Here is a 25,741-nt window from a genome sequence, read left to right as displayed (position 1 = left end):
TGAGTTCAGATTCTAGCATTTTTGTGAGCTTGAGTGGGTTCCCTTGGCTTTGCTGGTCTGTTCCTTTGTGAATAAGGACATCTAAGGCATAGAGCTGCCATAGAGATTCAAGGACATTGCTGAGTTCAGATGGTCACAAATGGCAACTGCTCATGGAGGCCGAGACAGCAAGCAGGTGCCTCCATGGTTGGGGTTTAGCAAGTGTATAAAAGTCAAGGCCGAAGACCTTGACTAAGTGAGAAATACAAGCACAGGATAGGAAGGTTCCAAGAGCCTCATAAGATACTGAGATAGCCCAAATACTGGGGATAAGAACTCTGAGATATCATGAAACCTGCTTACGAGCAAGGCCCTCCCACTCCCTGGTAAACAAACAAGGATAGTTTCCTTATTGTGCTCCAGCTTTGATGTTTTATCTACGTATCAATGAACTTTTTTTTTTTTTTTTAAACATAGGGTTTCATAGGATAGCCCAGGTGCTCCTGAAACTCAGTATGTACTTCAGACTAGCCTAAAATTCAAAATAATCTCTCTGCCTCAGTTTATCCATTGCTAAAATTATAGGCATGAACCATCATGCCTGGCTTATTTTATTTTTTAACATGCTGGTCTTTCTGTATTAGGGCAGGAACTCCTTGAGCACTGAGCTTAATGGTGTTTGTTTGTTTGTTTGCTTGCTTGTTTCTGTTTATCGAGACAGGGATTTTTGTGTAGCCCTGGCTGTCCTGGAACTCACTCTGTAGACCAGGTTGGCCTTGAATGCATAGAGGTCCATCTGCTTCTGCCTACTGAGTGCTGGGGTTAAAGGGGTTCACTACTGCTGCCCATGGAGTTTTATACGTTTTTTGTTTTTAAGCCTATAGAGGCTCTGGCATCTTCTGCTTTCCACAGTCGTATACTTATACTACTCAATAATGGTTGTTGAATTAAAGGTAAAGACCATGTAGGAGCGAATACAGCTGCAGATAGAAAGAGGAAGACTGATGGGTAACAAACAGTGGCAGAAGAGAAACCTTAGCCATAGTTTGCACCTAGGACTGACTGGCCTTATAATCTAATTAAATGGGAGATGAAGGTATCTCAGGTAAGGTCTCTGTCTCTCGGCGGATAACTTGATAATGGTGCCACCATTCATTGAAGTATTACATCAGGGCAGAGTCAGGAGGTATAGACCTGGAGTGAGGTAATTTGAGTGCCATGAGCCATCTAGGTTAAGCTGTTCAGGAACAATGGAAATCTGTGTCTGAGGTCAAGGGAATGGTTGTAGATGCCCATGTAAACTTGGGCGTCATCAGCACATCTCCAAGGCATTCTTAAAGCATCCACATGCCACTGGGAACGTCTGTGACCCAGATGGCATTGAAGGACAGAGACGATCAGAAGATCCCCCATCTCAGTCCTCAGTTGCCTGTAGCTGATCACGGGGCCTTGGAGTCACAGAGGGAGACTTTTCCAGATGCTTTTTTGAATCCATGAAGGGTAACCATACTAAGATATAAAACGACCACTGCCCCTACTTAACATTGAAAAAATAATAATTTAACTTGACATTAAAAAGGAGGCCCTGCTGAAAATTAAATAATTAAATATATCGATCCTTTTGAAATTTACTGTGTTGCTCTAACTATTCTCAAGCTCACCATGGATCCACGTACAATCTTCGTCATGAGGTCCAGATATTGGGTGGATACCTTTAGTCCTAGCGCTTGGGAGACAGAAGCAGGAGGATGTCTATGAGTTTGAGGCTGACCAGGGCAGCCAGGGTTACATTTCAAGACCTTGTCTCAAACCTATATCATGCTCCATACCAGCATTTGGGTGCCCTTGAACCATCAAATATGACCAGTGGCATAACATAAGAGGCGACAGGTTCACTTACTAATAGTGCTAACCACAGACAAAGGAGGCTGAGCTATTTTAACTTCCGTGTAGTAGGCTGGTCTAATATCTTTTGGGATGTTGAAAGAATGTATCTAGTATCAGAACCCTTAGGCGATTCTAACATCCCCAAACACACACCACTGGCTTTCTTCTCAATCCTGGGAAGAAATAAGGAAATATCCTGAAGGTAAAAAGTAAGTCGAAATCCATACTCAATCAGATCAGTCTTCTCTATCCCAAGAAGCCTGCATTTATTGGCAGTGATGGCAAAACACCACAATTTCTGGACCTGCCATGCAAGTAGGAAGTGCCTATCTCAGTAAAGGATGACAACCAATACTGGGTACCACAACCAATACTGGGTACCATTTTTTTTGGGGGGGGGCAGTGCTCTCAAATAAAGACCAGACTCATCGAGAAATAATTGTCACAAACTGACTTAGTGTAGGGTATCTGAGCATCATCCCACCATGGCTTGTCAGCTGATAAATTAGCACGACGTTTACAAACTGTGTTCGCTTTGAAAGACAGAGGTAGTATGTCTTGCTGAGAACGATTGTTTTAAACTTTGTTATTTAGATAATGCTGTGTCTTAGCTTTTTTTTTTTAAAGTTGAAGTCCAAGGAGGCCATTGGGCCTGTTTTTGCAATGTTATGCCGTGCCTGGGTCACGGGCATAGCGCCCATTCTGACCTAATAAATAACACACACAGACAAGACACAAAAACACCTAGGTTCCTTGTAAATATTAATTGCGTGAGAATGCTACGTAAATACTTGTTCTGTTGTATTGTTTAAGGCAATACAGACCCGAAACAATAGCATATGAGGAAGGACTTGGAAAAGGTCGAGAAAACGCGTGCCAGCAAGTAGAGCAGGGGAGCGGTTGGCTCTTCCAGAGCATGGTGGTGGGTTTGTAGACTTGCACCATGCGTGTTATGAACTCCTGACTGCCTGGTGCCTCTGCTGCTGTCATTGCCCTTTTGATGGGTCTGAGGCTTCGAGAAATAAGCAAACTTCCTTAAGGGCACATGGCTGTGAAGTATGGATTTGGACTGAAGTCTATACTAGAATCTGGTTGCTAAACCATGATATACTCCCCTGGGACTAAGGCGAGTCTGGGAGGTCTGTAGCCTGTTCCATCAGGCTCCTCCCAGGGACCTAGCAACAACTTAAAGTCATCATCTGCCAGGTATACCAGGTGTGCAGGCCACCCCTAGCTCTCTCTCTCCCCCTCCCCCCTCCCCTCTCTTCCACCCGCCAATGCCTTTTCTGTCACCCTCTCCTTTCCTTCTCTGTGTTCTCCTCTTCTCTACACTCATGGCTCTGCTCCTGTCTGTCTGCCTGTCTATATGTCCACTCGTCTGTCCCTGCCCCTTCTCCGGGTCCTTATTCCTCTCCCTTTCCCCAGTAAGCCCCCTTTATATGATATGTTGCATGTATAATTACTCAGGGGCATCCCTTGGCATGGGCCTGACAGGTGTCTGCTCACTGTATTATATTTCATAGCAGGGTCAGTTGAGACTGTGCCTCCTCAAGGCTGGTTTTAGGACCACGTCACTTCTTTGCCAACAAGAGATTCTTTCGCCATCTCCTTGGCTGGGAGACTTTGTGGAAATGAGTAACACTCAATTCATCTGTATTCTCGCCTCCCCTCTTCCCCCGACCCCCATGGCAGTACTCGTGTAGCTTAATTAAAAAGGAGAACTCCTCACTTGGGTAGGAGAGCAGGCAGCAGTTGCTGTGGGTGGGTTGTTAGGTGTTCCCTCCCCCAGGGAATCAGAGTCTGTGAGGCCCTGCCTGACTTCTAACCGTGATTCACCTGGAGGTTCTCCTGAGCCTAGAGGAGCAGCAGACTCTTAGTAACTTGCCTGGTCCTTCCTTCTGGCATGGGACATGTGTGTCTCTGCTGTGTGTATAGTTACAATGCTGAAGGGAGGCCAGTGTCTTTTTCTTTGGTTGGTGGGGTAGGGTTCTGTGGCTGGTCTAATGATCAGGCTCTAGCCTTCTTGGAGCTGCCCTTCTGTCTATGAGGAGAAGAGATCTTATAACCCAAGACATGGGATATGTAGACATGTAGATAAACAAACCTTGAGGCAACAGATGGGCCTTCGGGAAGTGGGAGTGGTTTTGGAAGGGGATGAGAACATGGGATGGATCCTCTTTGGCATGGCATGAAGGTCCACCTCTTTGAGAGTTCCTCTGACAGAACCAGGACATTCTTGTGTCCATCAAGCCAGCTTCCTTGGAAGGGGAGTGCCAAGCTGGGTGTCGCGGCTTACCCTTTTAATATTAGTGCTCAGGAGGCAGAGGTAGGAAGATAACTTCAAGGCCAGCCTGGGCTACAGAGTAATACCTTCCTTGTCTTTAAAAAAAAACAAAACAAAAAACAAAACAAACAAACAACAACAACAAAAATCTAAAGCAAAACAAAAACCAGGTATGTCAGGAGCAGGTAAAAGAGAAGTGTAGCTGGTTCTCTGCCAGCATGAGTGTAGCTGGTCTTCTCTGTGTCACCAGGCAATAGCCGGTCCTAGGCTAGAGAAGGCAGAGGTCCTGTGATCCTAGGTATCCCTTTATCTTTTAGATTTTCTCATTTTTACCAATGACTTCTGTCTTAGTTATTTTTCTACTGCTATAAAAAGACCCCATGACGAAAACAACTAGTAAATAAAGAGTTTATTGGGAGCTTGCTTACATTCTTGAAGGGTTAAAGTCTATGGTCATCATGGAGGGGGAAGCATGACCACAGGCAGGTAGGATACTGGAGCAGCAACTGAGATCTTTTATACCTGATCTGAAAATAACGAGGCAGAAAGGAACGGCAGAGAAAGAGAGCTAACTGGGAATAGTGTAGGATTTTAAGAGCTCAAAGTCCACCCTGATGACACGCCTCTTCTAACAAGGCCACACCCCCTAATCCTTCCCAAACAGTCCGACCAACTGGGGGCCAAATATTCAAATGTATGAGCCTAGAGGGGCCCTTCTCATTTAAACTTCCACAACAGTTATTCTTGAACTTGCTCAAGAGCCTAGTCCCATGTTACCTACTCTGCTTCTCCAATCTACCAGTGTCCAAGTCTCTTGTGTAAAGTATGACATGCTTGTATATATAACATGTATTCATATCTAGGCTACTTATAGGGCCTAATGCAATGTAAACACTGCATAAATGGTTGTTATGTTGCATTGTTTGACAAAGTGAAGTCTGAGCATGTTCTGTAACCATGCAGCTTTTTCTGAGAATGTTGTATCCAAGGTTGGTGGAGTCCTGTACACAGAGGGCCTGCTGTGCCACTCACCCAGGAGGGAGTGGTAGTTGGTAATGTTGTGCACAGAACTGGACATCACCAAATCCGGGTTTCTTTCTTTAATGAATATTAACCCTTTCCTGTGTAACTGTTTAATATTTAAAAATCTTTCCTGGGTCATGGTGAGGTTCACAAGACACTATGTATGTGCCCCCACTTATCATTCTGGAGTGGCATGTTGCTGTCCTTGGCAGCCCAGTCCTGCTTTCTCTTTCCTGGGGGCAGGATGGAAGCTAGAGTTGATTGGAGTCTGGTTTTTGGCTCGGGGATCCTGCTGTTGTTGCCTGAAGGAGCATTCTGGATTAACAGATTGTGAAGGGGGAGCGGAGCCGGAAGTGATTTTGTCCTTTTTCTGAAAGAAAAAAAAAGTCAACTTCAAGACTTTATGTGAGTCCTTAGGGTCACAGAGGTGGAAGGGAACACAGACACAAGAAGCCTGGCTTACTTTGCCCATGGGTTAATCAACCTCTCCCTGTCTCCTGCAAGGCACCGGCTCCCTTGGCTGTGGGGCTAGAGGGCTGGGGTGTGCATCAAGGGTACTAAGGACAAGGGGGGGGGTGCTCAGGAGGCTCCAGGCTGGGAGCTGACACAGATGGACAGAGCAGAAGGCAAGGCCAATGCCTACAGCCCACACTGTCACCCCAGAGCCTGTGACTAATAGTGGCAGAGGGTGGGAGTGGTGAGTGCTGAGGCAGGGAGGAGGAGGGAAGGGGAGGGACAGGGAAGTGGTAGGGAGCACCTGATCAGTGCAGCCCTGGCCATCTGCCGGGCCCCCTCACACTGCCTCTATTGACTGCAATTTGGAGTTTGGAAGAAGATTCTGGCGAGGGGATGATGAGGAGGTTTGTTGTTGAAATGGAGTGTTTGGGAGGCTGCACCCTCCCCTCAACTCTCCTCCCTTGCTTGCTTCCTGACCTCCAAAACCACTCCTTAAATATAACACTCTCAGGCGCCTGATGATTCTCCTGCCTGAGCCTGGAGCTTTGATTCCCCAGCGTGTGACTGCAGCACTGATCTGCCCCAGTTTTGTCAGTAACTAGAGGCATGCTGCTCTGATTGTGCTGCTGCTGCTTCTACTGCTGCTGCTGCTGCTGCTGCTGCTGCTGCTGCTGCTGCAGCTAACTCTGCTGCCCTGGAGAAGGAATGAGCAGAGGAACTGTGGCCAGAGTCTTTAAACTCGAGATGCAAGGAGAGCCTCCGGGATCTGGCCATCCATTTTCTGCTCCAGATACAGAACTATTTGGAGTGACTGAGAGTGGTCAGGTCCAGAGGAGGCCCAAGCCTCTGCTGTTGGGGAAGGACCAACCCTCACCCCCAACCACCACCACCACTACCACCACGGGGAGGTGAAGTCAAGAGTCTTGAATTCTCCCTTGACTTATTCTAGTTGGCCAAATCCTTGCATGGACCCTGACTTTTGAATACACAGTTCCTGGACTTGCTTTGGCCAAGAGTCTTGGGTGTGTGGAGGTGGTCTGTTTCAGTTGAACGATGACCTCTGTTACCTTTCCAGTCCCTATACGTGGATGAGGCAAGAAACTGTCTAGTCATTGATTTTGTAGGGTAAGACAGTAATCAGCACCAGGGGCTTAGAAGAGGGCAAGTCCAGAAAAAAAAAATCAAGGCAGGTGAAATAAACTTTTTGACTCAGTAACATTTAGAAGAATCACCCCAGGAAACTTAATAATACAAACCAACTGTACGTTGATCCAGTGGGTATCTGTGAGCACAACCCCAAACAAGTCCTGAAACATGAATAATATAAAACACCGCCAGGGTCAGACCTCGCCCCATGGATATGGCAGTGGGCTCTGGTTACTCTGTTACTCTAAGTATGTTTTTATAAGCGGCGACTAGGGTATTTACAAGGGACATACATACAAAAGAGTATTTAAAAGAGACATAAAATACTCAATGACAGACAGGAAAAACACATCTCATTGTCATAGTCTGATTTGGGGGCGGGGAGGACAAAATGCAAATTAGGCATACAGCACAGAGAAGAGTAAGTGAGCCTCTGTCCCTGACATCATTCTCTTGACCAACTTTTTGAAGGGCTTGCTATTCCCTTTGTTGCTTGCTCCTTTGTTCAACATCAAGGCTCAGGATTAGTTATTTTTATTGTGCGGATATGCGTTTTATGTCTTCTTTTGTTTACAGACGAACGTATAAAGATCTTCATTGACTTCCTTTCTGGTTCAGTGTTGTGTTTCCTTCCGTGGTTTATCTACTCTGTTGTATGTGACAGTACTGTGCACCTTCAATGCCTTATAGCGTTGTGCTGGAAAATACCTTTCAGGCTGGGTCTTCATCATTACATGCTGCTTGTTTACTCTCACATAATTTACCTTCATCAGGGTAGTACAATGACCCATAGTATTTATAGGGTAGGGATACACTTGTTCAACATCTCCTGTCATTCAGGAGTTGAGTCAATATGCCGTTCCACTGGCTGTTTCTCAATACTCGATATTGTTTGATGTCAAAATTTTGGCCAGCCAGTCTCACTGTCATACATCTTTCATGCCAGCACTCAGGAGGCAGAGACAGGGTAATCTCTGTGAGTTTGAGGCCAGCGTAGGCTACAAAATGGGTTCCAGGACAGCCAGAGCAACAGAATGAGATAATGCCTTAAATTAAATAAACAAATGCAAGCAAACAAGCAAACAAATAAAATAAATAACAATAAGTTTTGACCCATCAGTTGCGTCTGAAGTGGCGTCATGTTAGTGTTCTGGATTTGTGTTTTCTTGCCTAAGTCCTCATGAAGGAGAGGACCTCTTCATACGTTCATTACTTCCTCTTCTGAAAGCTCTTGTTCCAATTTTCCCCATTTCCCTTATGTTTATTTCTCATGGATTTTTGGGAAATTTTGGTAAGCATCTAAACAGTTCTTTTCTCAAAATACATTGCATGCATGTTCTACTGGCAAAACATTTTTGCCCTCCTTCCCCCAACTTTCCTTTCAATGACTAGAAGTTGGTAGTTTTAAATGTATATTTTTTTTTTCTTTTGCAGGGTGTGTGTGTTGAGAGAGAGAGAGACAGACAGACAGAGAGAGAGACAGGGAGAGAGAGGGGGAGAGAGAGAGAGAGAGAGAGAGAGAGAGAGAGAATGGAGAGAGACAGAGAGGCAGACAGAGAGGGGAGAGAGACAGAGAGAGAGACAGAGACAAAGACACAGAGAGAATGGAGAGAGAGACAGGGAGAGAGAGAGAGAGAGAGAGAGAGAGAGAGAGAGAGAGAGAGAGAGGCAGAGGCAGACAGAGGGGAGAGAGAGACAGAGACAAAGAGACAGAGTGGAGATAGAGACAGATGGGGAAGAGAGAGAGAGAGAGAGAGAGAGAGAGAGAGAGAGAGAGAGAGAGAGAGAGAGAGAATATGAATTGTTTAGGAGACTTTTGGACTAATCACTGAGCTGATAGGACCACTTTGAGGACCTTTTGCTGTTGTTGTTGTTCTTTGTTGCAGGTCAAGGTTTAGGACTGACCTGAATCCTAACAAAGGAATAAAGGAATAATTATTATGAGATGTGGCCAAACAGGGGCCTGGGGACACCTGCTGTACCAGGCATGTGAGATATAGCCAAGCAGGGGCCTAGCTGGGCAAGGCCACTGTATTACAAAGTCTCCTTTGAAACCTCACTCCTAGTGGGCTTTTCCAGTTTCTCTCTGTGCTTTGAGGGCCGTGAAAACTGAAGCCCAGGATTGCTTGTTTCTGCCATCACGAAATGTTTGAGCTTTAGCTATTCCTACCTTTTTGGGTTTTGCCAGTACCATAGGCATTTAAAAATAATTTTCTTTTTGGCTCTCTGTTTTCTAGTCTGTGTGGTCATCTTGCAAGATAAGGGAGTCTTCAGAGCCTAGTCTTCTCTAAAATAATTTATGCCCTTCCTGAAAGATGGATATCATAGAGCAGCCAGCCTGTGGAGAGACAGGCAGCATCCGGGGAAGGCAGGCGCTCCTTCTTAGAACTTGTTCCAGGGTGCTCCATTTCCCAGGGAGGAAACTGCTATCTGCGTACAGAATGCTGTCTGTGAGAAGGAGAGCAGGCAAGTCCACAAGATGAACATTCACCTATCTCTCAAGGTCTCCATGATTAGTTTATATCGGGGATACGCTGAGTTCCGTATCTCATCAGCCAGGTTCGGATTCTTTATGGACTGAAAAGCGTAGCATTGGTTTCTAGCACTAGGAAAAGGTGAATCTGTGGGGCGACTGTCATCCATCCCACCAGGTTCCCATGTCACACACACTGGCACTCAGCCTTCTCCGTAATGAGGCGGTTCCCTTGGCTTAGACTCTGTCCTTATTTTATGTCCTGGCCTAAATGAACTCTTTTAAACCAGCCCATCTGAGAGAAAAGAGGTGTAGTTGTGTGTGTATGCATGCATTTGTGTCCTTGCATGCTTCTCTGTAATTCATATGTGACTCTGTATGTAGGGGGTCTTCCTCTGTCATTTTCTACTGTAGATTTTTGAGGCAGTCTCTCATTGGAGCTCATTGATTGATGATCGGGCCAGCAGACTCAGGGATCTGCTTGCCTCCATTTTTTTCCTCAGCATCTGGATTCCAGTATGAACATCTGTTCTATAGGACCTTCTGCTTAGGCAGAAGGTTCTTTATTTCTTTCTCCATGGAGTTGTGTCCTTGCCCTGAGGTGTGTGTGTGTGTGTGTGTGTGTGTGTGTGTGTTTTGTGTATGAAAACACATAGGGATTGGGCTTGAAGTTTGACATGATTATATTTATATCCTAAAGTTGCATCTTCCTGGCTTCTTGGCATCACGCATATCCTTGTTATGGTTCAGCTGTACTGTCTGAGATGCAACCCTGGCAGGTACCTCAGTGTGTGCCTGCACAATCACAAGTGTGTACCTACCACACCTAACTCTCCAGCTGGTGACACAGGCCCTCCATGTACTCTTGTTAGTAACTGTAAAAAAGGGTTTTTATAGAGTTTCCCAAAGTAGCTGATGGCCAAAGGCCAAAGCACTTTAACTCTTCCAGAGATGTGTTTCTAGAGAGTAACGTTTGGGGTACTCTGGTCTGGTGTTGAAGTGTCCCCCATGATTGGAACAATAGGACCAATGAGAAGATTGACATCTATATAGAGGACCATCAGTGACATTAGCCTCCAGGCTGGATCATGGGATGACATTACCAAGTCATGAGGAAAACTCAGTATACTTTGTGAATCTGGTCTACCTCATCAATTCCTGTGCTGGACGTATGGCCTGGATACAGGCCCAAGGATCCTTAAAATCACAATTGGCAATGTTTTTAGAAGTCCTAGTGGCATTTGAACATTACCTGGCATGAGGCTGTGCATGGAGAGGAATTCCACCAGTCATGGCTTTTTGGCTATCAGATATATCCCTGAAAGAGATCCTAGATCAGGGTCCTAGAGAGTGTTTCTTCTGTGCTGGTCAAATGCTGGAGGAGACAGCAATGATTTGGGTGTTAGTTTAAAGTCATATCAAGGAGGCACTCACTAACAAGATCCCTCCCACTAAAAAGGCCTCCTATTCAGGGCAACATTACAGTGAGTGGGAGGAGATGCCCATTCCCTGCCTTCCTGGGGGGAGGGGCTATCCCCAATTGAAAGAAGGCAGTGGGCTATAAGCAGCAGCGCATGCCCCATGACAGTTCGCAGTGGGATTGCATGTCTGTGTTTTGGTAATAGCATTACATTAGAAAGTCGAGCTTGGGTGATGTGAATTTAGCCCAGGCATGGCTGTAGAGTGTTTCGGGCCAGTTTTAGTGGAAAGGCTTATTATGGTTCAGCTGAAGGTTGCTATTTCATAATTAATCTCCTCTTTGTTCTCTTTCACCCATTCGTATTACTGACCCAGATAATGGATAATAGGTGGAAGGCCAGAAAGAAAAAGAGTGGTACAGCAACCAGAGTTGAATTGGGGAGCCGCAGGCGTTTCAGTTCAGAGTCTACAGAGAGTCTACATTTTATTTTATTTTTTCCTCACTTAGTGAGAGTACCTAAGTCTGTTCTCTGCTTGGGTTGGTGATAGTGTGTCGGTTAAGTCCTAAGTCAGGCCAGGCTGTTGGGGCCACCTTGACAGGATTCCTGACTTCAGGTGACTGAAAGGCCGCTCTGCCACTCAGGGCTGCTCACCACATGCCCTGGTCATGTGGGCAATGTCCCCAGTAGAAGAGAACTGTGAGTTCTCTGTGCTTAGAACTAACTGCTTGGGAGCTCAGAGCCTGCTGGCTGCCTCAGCTTGCTTCCTTGGGAACTGACAGCTCTATTTAAAGTGGTCTTGAGCAGCCTGTCATGGGACGATACACTAGCTAGCATCTTCAGGTATGTTCAGCTGAGAAATCCTGAGGTTGTCCAGGACCCCTTCCCCAGCCAAGGGTGTGACCTATTAACTCACCTGGTTAATATTGTTGGGGACCTGTGACTCTATCCTTCTTCTGAGTTGTTTGCCTCTTGCCTCTTCCTTCCTGGTACCGCACTCCTCCATGCAGCACACTGATTCCTGTCATCCTTGGTGATCTGTCCCGTTCTGGGACAAAACATGTGCTGTGTCTTTAAATGGGCGGAAGTGGCTGGCGGTGCTTTCCTTGGGTACTGCATTGATTAGGAGATTACATGGAGCTGCCGCCTGGGGGGAGGAGAGTGCAGGTTCTGCTAGGTCGGTGCTCTGATCCTCCCAGCCCTCCTTGCCTTTCCTCCCCGAGGCTGCTCACTGCCGGTGGGAGGTGAGGGTGGGTGGCTGGCGGCCAGCCTGACTGTGTGTGGATGCAACTCCAGGGCTAGCTCAGTTCAGGCTTACCAGAGTACCCATCCTCATCAGAGGCTGGCAGTGGCACCAGTCAGGGCAGCCGGCTCCAGCCTGGGGCTGGATTTGCCCAAGCTGCCCTTGGTCTCTGAGCCCAGCTGAGAGCTGGGAGAAGGACAGTGGGAACAGAAGCAGGATCTCTCTCTCTCTCTCTCTCTCTCTCTCTCTCTCTCTCTCTCTCTCTCAAGTCACATTACATGGGATTCTGTTCTTTTGGGACTTCGTCATCTTTTCCACTATGTCCTGGGACCTCCGGAGCTGTGACAGGGATGCAGCAAAGGACACGGTCAGTGGATTCTCGTGACTGTACTAATGAAAGGATTCAAGCTCTCCTGGTAAGTGGAGGACGGATAAGTGTGACCTCTTCCATCTTCACCTGTGTGTTCCGCCAGCCCTCTTCAGAGGTCTCCTTGAGGCAGGCCTGTCTCACTGGGTGGGCAGCAAGGTGTTCAAGACAGGGATGACAAATCCTGAAGTTGGAGTACCTGGCTCAGCTAGCACTCACAGGGCTGTGGTATTTTCTCCTGGCATGTTCTCTGCGGTCAGGGGTTTGTAGAAGTTGGGAGGCTGTGGAGAGAATCTCATAGAAGCTGAAAAGAGCCTCCAACTTTGAGGGGTCGTCGGGTGGCTGCATAAAAAGATGGAACTTTATACAAAGATGCTTTCCTGTGTCTGGCACTTGTTCTGGGCTGGGAGCCTTGACTGTTTCCCTGGGGAGCCTTTTCCTTGTCATCACCCATGGTTAGCCACAGCTGAGGCAGCCTCTGACCTCTCTGGGAGGCCTCTCCCTAAGGAGAGAGTGATAGGGACTGGGCCCCACCTTCTAGGATGCCCAGGTAAGGAAGGGTGGACATGTGCCTTAGGGCTTTGCAAGTGTTTGACTCTTGCTGGGATTAATATTGGGGTATGAAAAGAACTTCTGCTTTGCAGTGTGTGGGGATAGTTGTATGCTAGCTGCAGCCGTAGGCAGAGTATTTTTACCTTCTATTTTAAAAATAAAACCCTTACTGTTCTCTCTTCTCCTTTGATCCACTGAGGACCAGATGGGTGGGGGAACTGGCTTTTTTGTCTGCTTGAGAAACTGCAGATTTTGCCTGGAAAACTTTGTCCTACCAGGAATCTGGTACCCCCGCAGGGCGGCCTGTGCAGCCACCCCGAGGAGAAAGGCTCCCGGGGGTTAGGGAGGGAGGGTGAGCTTTAACTCGTAGAAGAGGGTGGAGAAAGGAGGAGGAGGAGAAAAGCTTGGGGAAGCTCTCTGCAGGAATGCAGCCTACCTTCATTGTGGATCTGCTGTCCAAGTTGGCTGGGAGGGGGGTAGAGGGAGGGCATTCCTGTGGGTGGCAGGTTGATCTTTAGAACTAGGGATAGGATCAAGCACTTTAACCAGGGAGTCTTAGCCTGGCTGCGGGGGGGGTAGGGGGTGGGGGGTGGGGGGGTGTCACTACTTGTTTTCTAGAAGCCCCAATCCCCAACCCCCAACCCCAGCAAAGTGTAGCTCTCCTGCTGCAAGCATTCTTTAGAGGGCCTTGAGAAGGACAGAGAGTGGAGCTGAGTTCTGCAAGATTAGCTCATAATAACTGCAAGCTCCCGGAGAAGCAATGACCACTTAGCATTGAGTTACTTCCCTTAACATTGGGTGCTAGGGTGTGCGTCCTTGTGCTGAAGCCTCTCCTTTGAGTTTGAGACAAGGAAGCACCGGCCTGACAGCTATCCTTGCCCTTGCTTTCTTAAGGGGTTTGCCTGTCCCACTGTGTGGTAAACTGTCTCTTGTCATCAGCAATTCTAGGCCCACATGGGTGGTCAGAGCTGTGCTCATTCCTCAGTATGAAATAAATTCAGGCATCTCAGAAAAGTGCAGGTACTTCCGGAAGCACCAAGACCCTGGGCTCTATCAAAATCAGTCAGCACCTTTCTTCCCCTGTTGTCAGCATGCTCAGCTTGGGACCTAGGTACACTGTCATTCAGATGAGACATCACTTTAACACAAGGGCTTCTTGGCTCAGCCTGGCTTGTTCCCTCAGGGACATGCAGAGATGTTTGCCTTTGAAATCTGTCGTGAGTATCTCTTGATGCATTTCAACAAGGAGAGCCGTGCTCAGCTGGGAGCTGTAATTGGCCAACCTTGTCTTCTTCAGATGAACAGAATCAGGAGATATTTCTGTCATTTACGCCAGTCTGGATGCTGTTCCATCTGTGACCTTCTGTTTCGTGAATGATAGACACATTAGTCCACTGTGTCCCTCTCTTTGCAGTTGTGTTGTGGCTGTTTTGGGTGAGAAGTGGCTGGATCCCTTTGCCATTCCATGTTAGGCGTGCCCTAGTCCCAAGAGGCAAGATGATGGCCATCTTGTCCTGGGTGAGCAAGCTTTCTAGTGTTTGGAATCATCTCTAGGAACATTCTAGGATTTCTCCTATTTATAGGTGACAGAAAAATGGTGGTGCTTATGCTCATAATCGAAGTAAGTAGTGTTCTACCACTTATTGAGATTCACTTTGTGTCAAGATCCATTTTGCATGTATTAGCACAGGCTATGCAGTGCTACGATTATGACCCCCCCCCCCCACTCCCATTTTCTGTAGGGTCAGGTTGCAGCAATCCATTTGTTCTTGGTGACTCTTGTAGCCTACTTTCTCTGTATGTAAGACCACTATAATGCCCCCTTCCCCGCTCTGATGTCTCATTAGGTCATTTAACAAGACTTTGAAGACTTTGAAGATTTCTACAATCTCACTTGATACGTACTATATCCCAACGGAGTATGTGTTCTGTGTTGACAAAATGTCTGTTCTGTGGTGGAGCTAGGGAAACTGAGGCCTAGAGTCATAAACTATTTAGATTAAATTTATGTAACTCGTTCATGAAAGGGTGCGGCATGCCTTCACCAATGTAAGTATATAAGCATATGCTTGGGTGCCCATCTGTGTATATGTGTACTTGCTCTGTGTTTGCCTATCGAGGCCAGAGGTGGGCATCTGGGTGTCTTCCTCAGTTGCTTTTGGCCTTATTCTTTGAGACCAGTTCTCTTCACTGTATCTAGAGCTAAAATTTAGGCTAGGCTGGCTGCCCAGTGGGCTCAGGGAATTCAGTGTTAGCTATGCTGCAAAATGCGTGGACCACTCCCAACTTTTTACATGGACCACTCCCAACTTTTTACATGAGTGCTGGGGATCCCGACTCAGGTCCTTATGCTCTTATGGCAAGTATTTTACCCACTGAACCATTTCTTCAGCCCTCTCATAAGCAGAGGACAACCATCATAGTAGCAAGATGTTTCTCTGTTGAGAAGGTTCAAGGTCTCCAAGTTCATATACTCACCCATTCCTTCTTTTTACAGATGTCGATTAAATGTCCATTATCTGTAACTCTTTTCCTAGGAATGTGGTCGTTTAAAGTGTGTCAACAAGTCATTCATGACCTTACTCTTCTAGAAAGCAGTTCTCTCGCAGGTAGAATGAGGCCCCCTTTCCTGCACACATAGTATAAGGTAGTCAATGCTATCGGCCAGATAAATGCAACCAACAACTCTAGAAACTGACTTCTGCTGGTGGAGCCACAGAGCTCGCTCTTAGGGTAAGTGGCCCAGGAGAACGCTTGGATCTGGATTGTTAGGTAAATAAAGCGTTTTTTTACACAGCAACCTCCCCATAACTCACACAGTTCCAAGGTTATTATAGGTGATGCGTTAGGTTACAGGTTTTCACTGTGTGTGTGTGTGTGTGTGTGTGTGTGTGTGTGTGTAACTGACAAGTGGCTGCATCAGAAGAGACGTCCTCCACCTTATTTCTCCTTTATCAGGGAGGAGCTTGATTAAGCTGCCTCGAAAGTTGCTTCAGTTGGTGGCTGTAATTTTGTAAGTAAGTTGGCCTTCAGTCTGTTGGTAATTTGGTGAGTAAGGTAGGGGTTGTGGTGGAAGAAGCCAAAACGAAGTGTTCTGAACAGATGAATAAGGCTGTGGCCAGTTGCAGAGGGAAGTTCTCTTACTATGGAAGCCACTGTTCCTCTGTCTCCACATGGCTGCTCCTCCTGGCTCACTCTTTTAGTGCTGTCAAGTTACGTCTAATTCCCTTAGAGCTTCAGAACAGAGCTCAGTTTGGGGAGGCCACATTCTCCAGATTGCTGTCCCCACAATGGCCCTGACTGTGCTGGCAGACTGTGCAACATCTGTAGGATCCCCTCAGCCCCTTCCTGTCCCTGTTCTTCACATCTGCTGCATTCCGTGGTACAGGCGGCCCAGAGCCCGAGGCTCGCATAAACCTTCGGGAAAGTCACTGTAGGGGAGAAGCTGATTTTGTGAAAAATAAATAAATAAATAAATAAACAAACAAAACCAACCAACCAGTCAACTAAAGCTAAGAGGGCATAGTCCAACATGGCAGAGATGCACTTCCAAGGTGAGAACTCAGTTCTTTATTTTTATTTCTTAAATAGGCAGATGTTAGGTCTCAAACTTGGGACAAATGGCTACCGAGGTGCCTATTTAACAGGTGTGAGGACAGATGAGCTTGCATGATGCATTCTCACCCCAGATTTAGGAATGAGAGTTCTCCTCTCCAACCGCCCCAACCTTCCCAGGTGACTGGATAGTCAGTTTACTGACTGGCTTTTGTCTTCATTTCCTAGCCATTAGTGGTCAGCCATGTTTTATTGACACCAAAGGTCAATTGTTCATTATTCTCTTTCTTTTTATATCTGTTAATGATTTCCTGTTTCTTCCTTGTCTCTTGTCTAGACCACATACTTATCTTTTGAGGGTCTTCCTGGGAGAGATGGGCTGTGAAAGACAAGGGAGCCCAGGGGAGACCTCCATACACCTCCTGTACAGCCTGACCTCACAGCCTTTGAGAGGCTTCCTAGAAGGCAAGCAACAGAGAAGGCTGGGGTCTCTCAGTGGCTTGAGAGAGGATTTATGAATGGGAATCTTGTTATTACCTTTTAGCCTGCTGTGGGCCTGGGTAGGGGACTTCTGTTTACTTAGGTGGTGATATTTTTTTGAAAGCAGGGCATTAAATGCCAGCGCTGGGTAGACTGGTTGTCCCTCAGCTTTCTCTCATTTACAAATGGTCTAGGAAAAGGCCACAGTTTTTATAGAGCGTTAGCATGTGCTGTAGACTGTTGGAGTACTTCTTTAGCTGGCAGGGGGTATTGAAAAAACAAAACAAAAAACAACAGACCTTCACTTGAGAGTATTAAATATTCATTTACAAACATCGCACCGCAGGCGTGCCCTCCCATGAACACTGAGATTTTTCTTATCGTTCTACGGGAAGGAGTTAGGTTTCCTCGTGTTTAGGGCCCTGAGTGCTAGTCATCTAAGATTTAAGTCTCTTGAGAGACAGACAGCCCAGGGTGCTAAGGGAATCTGATGCTGTGGGTTTCTTCAGATGATAGACTGTTCTCACATGTCACCCAGGTTTCTACAGTGGGCCAACAATAAACATCGCCTGTTTTTCTGTGTTATTGCGCGGCCACGGTCTTTCTTTTTTAGAAAGAAGCATTTGCTGTCATACAAATCAGGTGATGGGTACCCAGGGTTTCAAAGCTCTTGGCTTGAACCCTTTCCTCCTGGTTTTCATGAGATTATTTCTAGAAAAGATAATTATTGTTTCTGGGGAAAGAACTTGAGGACAAAATACCTCTGACCTTGCTGAAATTGTCCATAAGGCTGGGCATGTTTTTTCTTCAATGACTTCTTAAATGAAGGGATATAATAAACTGGGTAATGCTTGGTGACTTTACACTCATTAAAAAAAAAAAAAAACCCCTTTTTATTATATCCATTTATTTACGTGTGTGCATTCAGAGGTCAGAGTCCAACCTGTAGCTGAACTCTTTCCTTTCTCTGTGTGGATTCTGGAGATTGAAGTCAGGCTAGACCAGCAAGCTCCTTAACTATCTTTAACATCCTTCCAGACATTCTTTTTTGTCTGTCTGTCTGTCTGTCTGTCTGTCTGTCTGTCCTATCTAATGTATGTTGTGATGTGTGTGTGTGTATGTGTGTGGTGTGTATGTGTGTGGTGTGTATGTGTGTGGTATGTATGTGTGTGTGCGGTATGTATGTATGTGTGTGTGGGGTTACACATTTGTATACTGGTGAGTTCACCTGTGGAAGCCAGAGGTCAACATCAGGTCCGTCCTTCATAACTCTTCCACCTCCCATGTGGGAGAGGGTCTCACTGAAACTGAAGCTCACTGTTTGAGCTGGACCCGCTGACCAGCAATTCCCAGGTTTTGCCTATGTCTGACCTCTCAGAGCTGGGATTATAGGCAGCTGTGTCCTTCTCTACAAGGAATCTTCTAGAGACCAGACTGTCAGGTTTATGCAGCAAGTACGTTACCCACCGAGCCTACTCTCACTCAGCCCTGGCTATTCAGTGCCAACACTAGTTTTTAGCTTTGCTTTGCAGAGAGACATTGTGTTAAACTGAGGAGAGCAGATTAGGCCAAGATAACCACTCCAGTTATTTCACTGCTTATAAATTTATTTTATGATCAGTCCAAGTCTCCTCAGGTTCTAGTTCACACTGCCTTATGCAGTGGTTCAACACTACAGGCCGTTGAGTCTTATGGAATCTCCTCCGTCGTTACCATGGCAGAAAGGACAGCGTGGGTCTTATACTCTCCCTAACACTTGTCACACAATGGTCACACGAGCCCAGTTGACTGCAGGACACCTGGGGACTGTGGACTTCTGAATGGAGAAGGGGTGAGCTGGGACCCCTCGGGCAGCACAGAGCCCTATAACTGGGACTAGCTCGCAGTAATGCTGGGATGAGAGCCCTGCCTTAGAACTGAGGAAGAGCTCCCCTCACTCCAGCCGTGGTCCATCCAGGCTATCTTCAGTTTTGCAGCACATTTTTATTTTATTTATTTATTTTTTGTATCACTGCAAGCCAAGGTTATCCCACTGCATTTGGGTTTTACTTTCAAAAATATTTTATTTTTGACAAATTCATACCCTAATACATTTTTCATTTTGTTGCTTTACAACGTTAGGGATTGGACCAGGGCAGCAGACCACGGAGTGATGTCCGCAGCTCTCTTATTTGTTTGTTTGTTTGTTTGTTTGTTTAAATCCTATAGTTGCTTGTTAGAACGGTCTTTGAATTCACTCAGTAGCCCAGGCTGGCTTTGAACTTCTGATCTATCTATCTCAGCCTCCTGAGTAGCTGGGATCATAGTCCTTCCATATCAGACTCAGCTTTCTGGGCATTTAAAAATGACTCAAGAAACGAGAAGGGCAAAATGGCATGTAAAAGTCAGATGACATCCTATCTACTTTCTTGAGGACTTGACACAACCATTAGGTCACAGGCGATCCATGGTTGCACACTATAACACAGAGTGAAACACTGTTGACAGAGACCTGTGTCCTGCAAACCTGGGCCCTTGATAAAAATGGCTGCTGTTCCAAGATGAGGTAAATGTAGTTCTAGAGATCAGCGTACTGCTAATGTTTGTGGTGGAGTCTTTTTAGCTAACATTATTATTCCAGGAGCTTTAATGCCAGTGATGATGAAGACAGTGCTAACAATAGGTAATAATTCGCTACATGGTGGGTTTGTTTCATTTTAAAATTTGAGACAGGGCCTTGCTACATCTTTCTATGTTGCTAGCTTTGAGTTCTCAACCTTGCCTTGAACGCCTAATCCTCTGCCCAAGATCATGGCGTCTAAAAATCCTTGACGTGTCAGTCTGACCCAGAGTTCATGCTCTTTTCTTTTGTGTAACCCTGGATGTCCTGGAACTCTCTCTGTAGACCAGGCTGGCTTTGAACTCACAGAGACCCACTTGCTTCTGCCTCCCAAGTGCTGGGACTAAAGGCGTGTACCACCACTGCCCAACTTTTTCTTTTTCCCTTGCCCTGTTTTACCTGATGTTACAAAATATATATTGTTCGGGTTGACCCAGAGCTTATGATCCTCTCACCTCATCTTTTTGAGTGCTCTCTCACCTGGCCTGAGTCCCTGCATTTAGTTACTTTGGTTGCAAAGCAATTAGAGGGTAGGTCTTTGCCTCTGAGGGGAAAAAATTGAGATATGTGGACTGATTTATGGGAACAGTGTTACCAAGGACATGGTAGAGCAGAACAGGGGTAAAAAGATTGAGAAGGGGCACCTAGGGCAAATGAGACCCGGGCTGATTCTTGAGTGGAGGCCACTGACATTTCAAGGAACCATTAAGCCTCTGAGGTAGGGAAAAAGCAAAAGTAGTTATCAAAACCAGAGCAAGGACTCTGTGGAAGGGAGAAAGATGAGTAGTCCAGTGGAAGAGAGGGACAGAGAACACATATGGGCACGGGCTAGAAGCTTAAGGGACAAAACATGGTTCAGGAAGAGACATGTTAGAAGATATGCAGAGTCCTGAGCCCCCTCTCCCTCAGCCTACCCTCCTCCCCCCCCCCCCCCCCCCCCCCACTCAGCAGGAAAACCCTCAGGCTCAGGATGACCAAGAAGCCCTGAGATGCACTTTCTACTTCAGTGGGTATGATGCCTGAGGCAAGAGCTTGATGTTTGTAATCTGGTAGCATTTGTGAAAAAGACCTTTGAAAAAGTAACAGGGCTGGGAGGTGTGTGTGTGTGTGTGTGTGTGTGTGTGTGTGTGTGTGTGAAAGAGAGAGAGAGAAACAGACAGAGACACAGAGTGAAACAGAGTCGAGAGAAACGGAGAACACTTAGGAGAGCCTGCTTTTAGTTTTTAAAACCAACACACAAATGCACACGCGTGCACGCGCACGCGCACACGCACACGCACACACCCCTTCCACGGACCTGTTAGAAAGGTGGTATTTAATTTGCCTCATATCATAGGTGACAAAACAGAGTCTCGGGGCCAAATGACAGAGCAGAGAGAAGGTTTATGGAGCTAATCTCAAGGGTGTGAGATCTCAGCATCTCCTCTCTGCCACAGTGTGAATCTGCCCAAGTCTGGAGCTTTCAATGACACCTTAAGATAGAGGAACGCTGCCAGGGCCATGCCCTTCTGAGTTTTGGGGGTTTTCTTCACCCATTGATGCAATAGCTGTAACATTTCCAGTGTGTAGAACCCCACAGGAAGCCAGGATCCTAGTCACATCTGGCTTAGAAGCTGTCCCTTCAAAGCTAAGCTAGGAGATACTTAATTAAAATAGAGACGAGGGCTGCTGAGGTGGCTCAGCCTGTAAAGACGCTTACTGCCAAGCATGAAGTCTGGAATTTGATCCCTAAGTCCTACATGGTAAAAGAGAACCGACTACAAATTGTCCTATTACATCCAAACAGAAATTGTGGCATGCGTGCGCACGCGCGCACACACACACACAATTTCTTTTTAAGGATGAAGTATCTCAAATGAAGAACTGCACCTAATATATCCACACAACTTAATCAAGGACATTATATTTGTCTCTTAACCATATCCAGTTGAGACGACTTGCCTTGGCATATCGTGAGGGAAGCCATTCTTCATAACAATGTTCAAAGGCCCCAGAGTGTAAGCCTCAGAGAATGCAAATAGTTTCAGAACTGTGCATTCACTGAGTTCCAAACACGGCCTTGTCTCCTATGTATAGGAGGTGGGTGATGCTTCAGCTTGCACTTAGCTGCCCTGAGTGACAGCCTCATGAGATAGGGCTCCTTTTATAAGCTGTGCCCTGGACCTCTGGGGAAATATGCAAATGACTCTCTTCTTCACAGGTCATATGAGTATTAAAACTTCCTTCCTGTCTACTTTTTTTGTTTTGTTTTGTTTTGTTTTTGAGTCAGGGTTTCTCTGTGTAGTCCTGGCTGTCCTGGAACTCACTCTGTAGACCAGGCTGGTCTTGAACTCAGAAATCCGCCTGCCTCTGCCTCCCAAGTGCTGGGATTAAAGGCGTACGCCACCACTGCCAGGCCCTGTCTACTGTTCTTGATCTCTTAGATAAAACAAAAATGGTGACAGCCATACCTGCCTTAGGGGATGCTGTGAGGATGGTCTGGTCTGTTATTATTAATGTTGTTGTTGTTGTTATTATTATTGGGTTGGGTTTTTTTTTTCTTTTCTTTTCTTTTGGTTTTTCAAGACAGGGTTTCTCTGTGTAGCCCTGGCTGTCCTGGAACTCACTCTGTAGACCAGCCTGGCCTTGAACTCAGAAATCTGCCTGCCTCTGCCTCCCAAGTGCTGGGATTAAAGGCATGTGCCACCACTGCCTGGCTTATTATTGTTTGTTTGTTTGTTTTTGAGACACAGTTTTTCTATGTATCCCTGGCCATCCTGGAACTCATTCTGTAGACCAGGCTGGCCTGAACTCAGAGAGATTCACCTACCTCTGCTGGAATCAAAGGCATGTACCACCACCACCTGGCAGGATGGTCTGTTTTAAAGGAGACAGTACACGTAACCCAAAAGAGGGGGCCAGACACATACAGCCACTTTGTGAATGGAAGGTGCTCTCAGAATATTGTATGTTTGGCATTGTATGAAGAACGTGGTCACACCTCTTGCCTTCCAACCAATCAAGATAAACTGTCCCATTCTCGCTGGAGCTGGAGAACTCTACTGTCTTTTCTGTCTTTGACTTCTTAGAACTCAGGGTCACTTGTAGTGAGCTCTGCCCTTCTTTCAAGTGAGCCACTCTTCAGGCTCTGTTCTGGCCGCATTGCTAGAACTTTTCCACCTTACCATACGCAGGGATGGACCACTTCACTGGAGGCTGGAACTTGCTCTGGTGTTTAATCACAAGGAAGGGTGTGACTTTAGCAGGACACACCATCATCTCTAAGGTGATGGTGGTATCACACCATCTCCCCCAACACCAACCCCCACCACCCCTTTGGACTGATGAACCTCAGAATACAGTGCTCCTACAGTTCTCTTCAAGTTCCCACTACATTCTGCTTTAATTTAACTACGAATTCATTCACTCTACTAAGAATTCCTGAGCGTTCATTGAGCCTAGCTGTAGGAATAAACATTGGTAAAAACTGGTCTTTGCCCTGGTTGGGGAGCAGGCTGGAGAGGCTGCGCTTGCTGGAGCCGAGGAGCCAAAACTGGGTCCCTGGTTCAGGTGGCATCACACAGGAAAATCCCACTGGAGGGGATTGGATGCTTCCCCTGCTGTAATGCAAATAGATTCATCTTTCAGTTCAGATCTTTTTTTGGACCCTTTCTCCGGAGACCAGGAGCCTCTCGTTTCTCCTTGTTTCATAATTGCTTCCCTGCAGCGACCTCAACTTTTATCCTTCCTAATGCTCATAGTTTTTACATGGGGGTAGGAGGCATTAGGACACAGCATGCAAAAGCTCCTTTGTTCTTCGTGGTCTCAATTTGACGGACATGGAATATGCAAATCTGGGATGCGACCATTGGCTTTTGAAGGTGATTTGCTTTGCAGAGCAAGTCTCCACCCCCGACTCCCTGCCCCACCCCCACCCCCTTCTGCATTTATTTTACATAGATCAACTCTGGCATGCCCCAAAGATTTCTTTTAGACTTCCAAATCACTTCTGGAAAGGTTTCTATTTTATTCTCTTGGCTTTATAAATAAACAAAAGAATATCCTGGTGAGGCTCATCCCTAATGGGAGCCAAGCAGAGCCCCGCCTAGCCAGCGAGGAGTCTTGGTCTAACCCAAGACCTTTGCAGAAGTAATGGTATCTCCCTTTTGATGAATGTACACTTAGCGGGGTTAAGCATAAACTTTGTTAAATGCTAAGAGTGGAGTGTGCAGCCAGGGCGTTGGCTTTTCCTACTTGCTCCTTCCTAATGCTCTTCTGACTAATTATCCGGAGTATATTCCTAGGCATCAGTTAGAACCACTTTGGGGCTGATCAGTAGCTCCAAATGCAGTGAATAACTGTTTTTGGCACCAGTCACTAGACACTCATAGCCATCGCTGTCAGGAGAAGGATTCTAAATTAAAATCGCACACTGCTTTCTTTTCCTTCTTGAATTCGCTGCTTGGGGGGAAAATGAACGTTACTTCTCCAGCCCAAACCTTGCACATCCTCTCTTGTCATTTCTGTTGTTGTTCTTGTTGTCTCAGTCTGTTATCTGGACTTATCTTGAAGTCCTGGTGATCATCTTGCCTTAACCCCTCCCCCCCCCCCCCCCCCCCCCCCCCCCCCCCCCCCCCCCCCCCCCCCAGTGCTAGGATTCTTTGGCGTGTGTCACCAAGGTTGGATTCTTTCAGTCATTTACATTGGAAACTTCTCTGCCATTTTTTTTTTTTTTTGGTCCTTCCTCACTCCCCATATGGTTAGTTTTATCTTTGTAACATTTCACAATCTATTCCGCCTTCCACCAATTTTCATGACCCTTGTCATTGTCTTTTTTCTTTTTTTTTTTTAATTTCAAGTCTAGTTTTTGAGGGTGGGCAGAATTGGGTATAGGACCTAGGCCATGTACATGCTAGGTAAGCAATGTTCTCCTGAGCCCTTACACTCTGTGTCACCAGCCCCTTTGTCTTTTTATTTTATATTCTCCTTAGTATTTCCCTTGGTGTGTCACAGCCGCCACCTGATTGATACCTTTTTAAAAACCACTTGACTGGGCTAGGTTCACCTGCTATAAAATTCATTCGGCACACACGAGCCCATGGCTTCCAGTGGTCAGAGATAACTGTAGCCTTTACTGTAGCCACTGTCAGAACCCTTCATCACTTCCGGAAGAAATCCTGTGTCCTTAGCCAGCATCTCTGTCTTCTTCCTGTGGATGACCCTCTGTCTCTCTAGGTCCCCTGTTCTGGACTTGCATATGAATGGAGTCATATAGGCTTTTGTGTCTATCCCATGGAAGACACAGAAACACCTTGCTATATGTCTGATCTCCCGTCTGCCTCTGTCCTGACTCATCACACATTCTAACCTGCCATAAGCCTTTTATCTCTACTTGGCACACCACCTTCCTGGAGTATCTGGGTACCATTTTTTATCATGAAAATCTTTGACTTTGTTGCGTGCCTCTGCCTGTGCACATCATTCTTGTCATTTAGACTTAAGTTCACGGCCACAGGCTTGAAACATATCACCACCGTTTGCTCTTATCTCAAGTAGGAGCAAACCTTCCGTTCTCCGAGCACATCACTGGGAATCCCAAAATCTTGTTGTCATTCTGTCTTCTTTACTGGATTTTTTCATAGTTGATTTTAGAAACCAGAACTAAGTGAGTGTTAGAAGAAAATGCATCAGTATATTTTTTTTCTGTAACGCAAATTTTCTTTCCCTTGGCATTGTTGACAAATCAGAAACCATAGAGTTGAAAGTAAAACTATCAATCATAATTTCACTCCTCAGAAGTAATCACTTAGTATTTGGGCTGATATTCTTGAAGGTATTATGTGTCTGTTATAGCGAGACAGATGTATTTATGATTCACTCAATGGAATTAGTAGTATATTCTTTTCCTAAATACTAAGTACTGACGTGTTTGTGTGTGTGTGTGTGTGTGTGTGTGTATGTATGTGTGTGTGTGAGAGAGAGGGAGAGAGAGAGAGAGCTTGAGTTTGTGCACAGAGGCAGAGGAAGACATCTGGTACCTTGCTCTATCACTTTCTACCTTTTTTCCTTTGAGATAGGGAGTCAGGATGTCTCACTGAACCTGTAGCTACATTGGTAGCTAGCAAGTCCCAGAGACTCTCCTGTCTCTGGTCCACCTTCCAGAACTCTGGAGTTACAGGCATATGAGACTATGCCTGGCTCTTACATGGATTCTGGGGGTTTGAACTCAGGTTCTCAAGCTTACAAACAAGTGTTCTTACCCACTGGACCATCTCCCTTACAATTTGTTTTTAATTAATT

At 46.1% G+C, this 25,741-nt stretch overlaps 1 protein-coding gene and 1 long non-coding RNA gene across 11 annotated transcripts in view; one reads left to right on the top strand and one right to left on the bottom strand.

Annotated features, from left to right (window-relative positions):
• The window catches only part of Gramd1b (GRAM domain containing 1B), a 179,319-nt gene that overhangs the window by 82,018 nt on the left and 71,560 nt on the right, over positions 1–25,741 (top strand). Inside the window, exon 1 of one of the 10 annotated variants that reach the window (XM_076924771.1) lies at positions 11,871–12,325. The exons of the other annotated variants lie outside the window; for them this stretch is intronic. Coding sequence (XP_076780886.1) covers positions 12,303–12,325 — 23 coding nt within the window. The 5' untranslated portion in view covers positions 11,871–12,302. Of the gene's footprint in view, positions 1–11,870; positions 12,326–25,741 lie in introns of those variants that run through there. 10 annotated transcript variants of the gene reach the window in all.
• LOC143439038 (uncharacterized) lies at positions 4,545–13,326 on the bottom strand. Its single transcript, XR_013107492.1, has 4 exons — positions 13,265–13,326; positions 11,583–11,813; positions 10,501–10,623; positions 4,545–5,543 (listed from the first exon to the last, which is right to left on the bottom strand). It is a non-coding gene; the product is annotated as an uncharacterized LOC143439038 (long non-coding RNA).

The sequence above is a fragment of the Arvicanthis niloticus genome, chromosome 26 (assembly GCF_011762505.2).
Source record: "Arvicanthis niloticus isolate mArvNil1 chromosome 26, mArvNil1.pat.X, whole genome shotgun sequence".
In the NCBI taxonomy this organism is placed as follows: Eukaryota; Metazoa; Chordata; class Mammalia; order Rodentia; family Muridae; genus Arvicanthis; species Arvicanthis niloticus.
The sequence above is the reverse complement of the archived record's forward strand: the minus strand, read 5'-3'. Positions and strand labels throughout refer to the sequence as shown.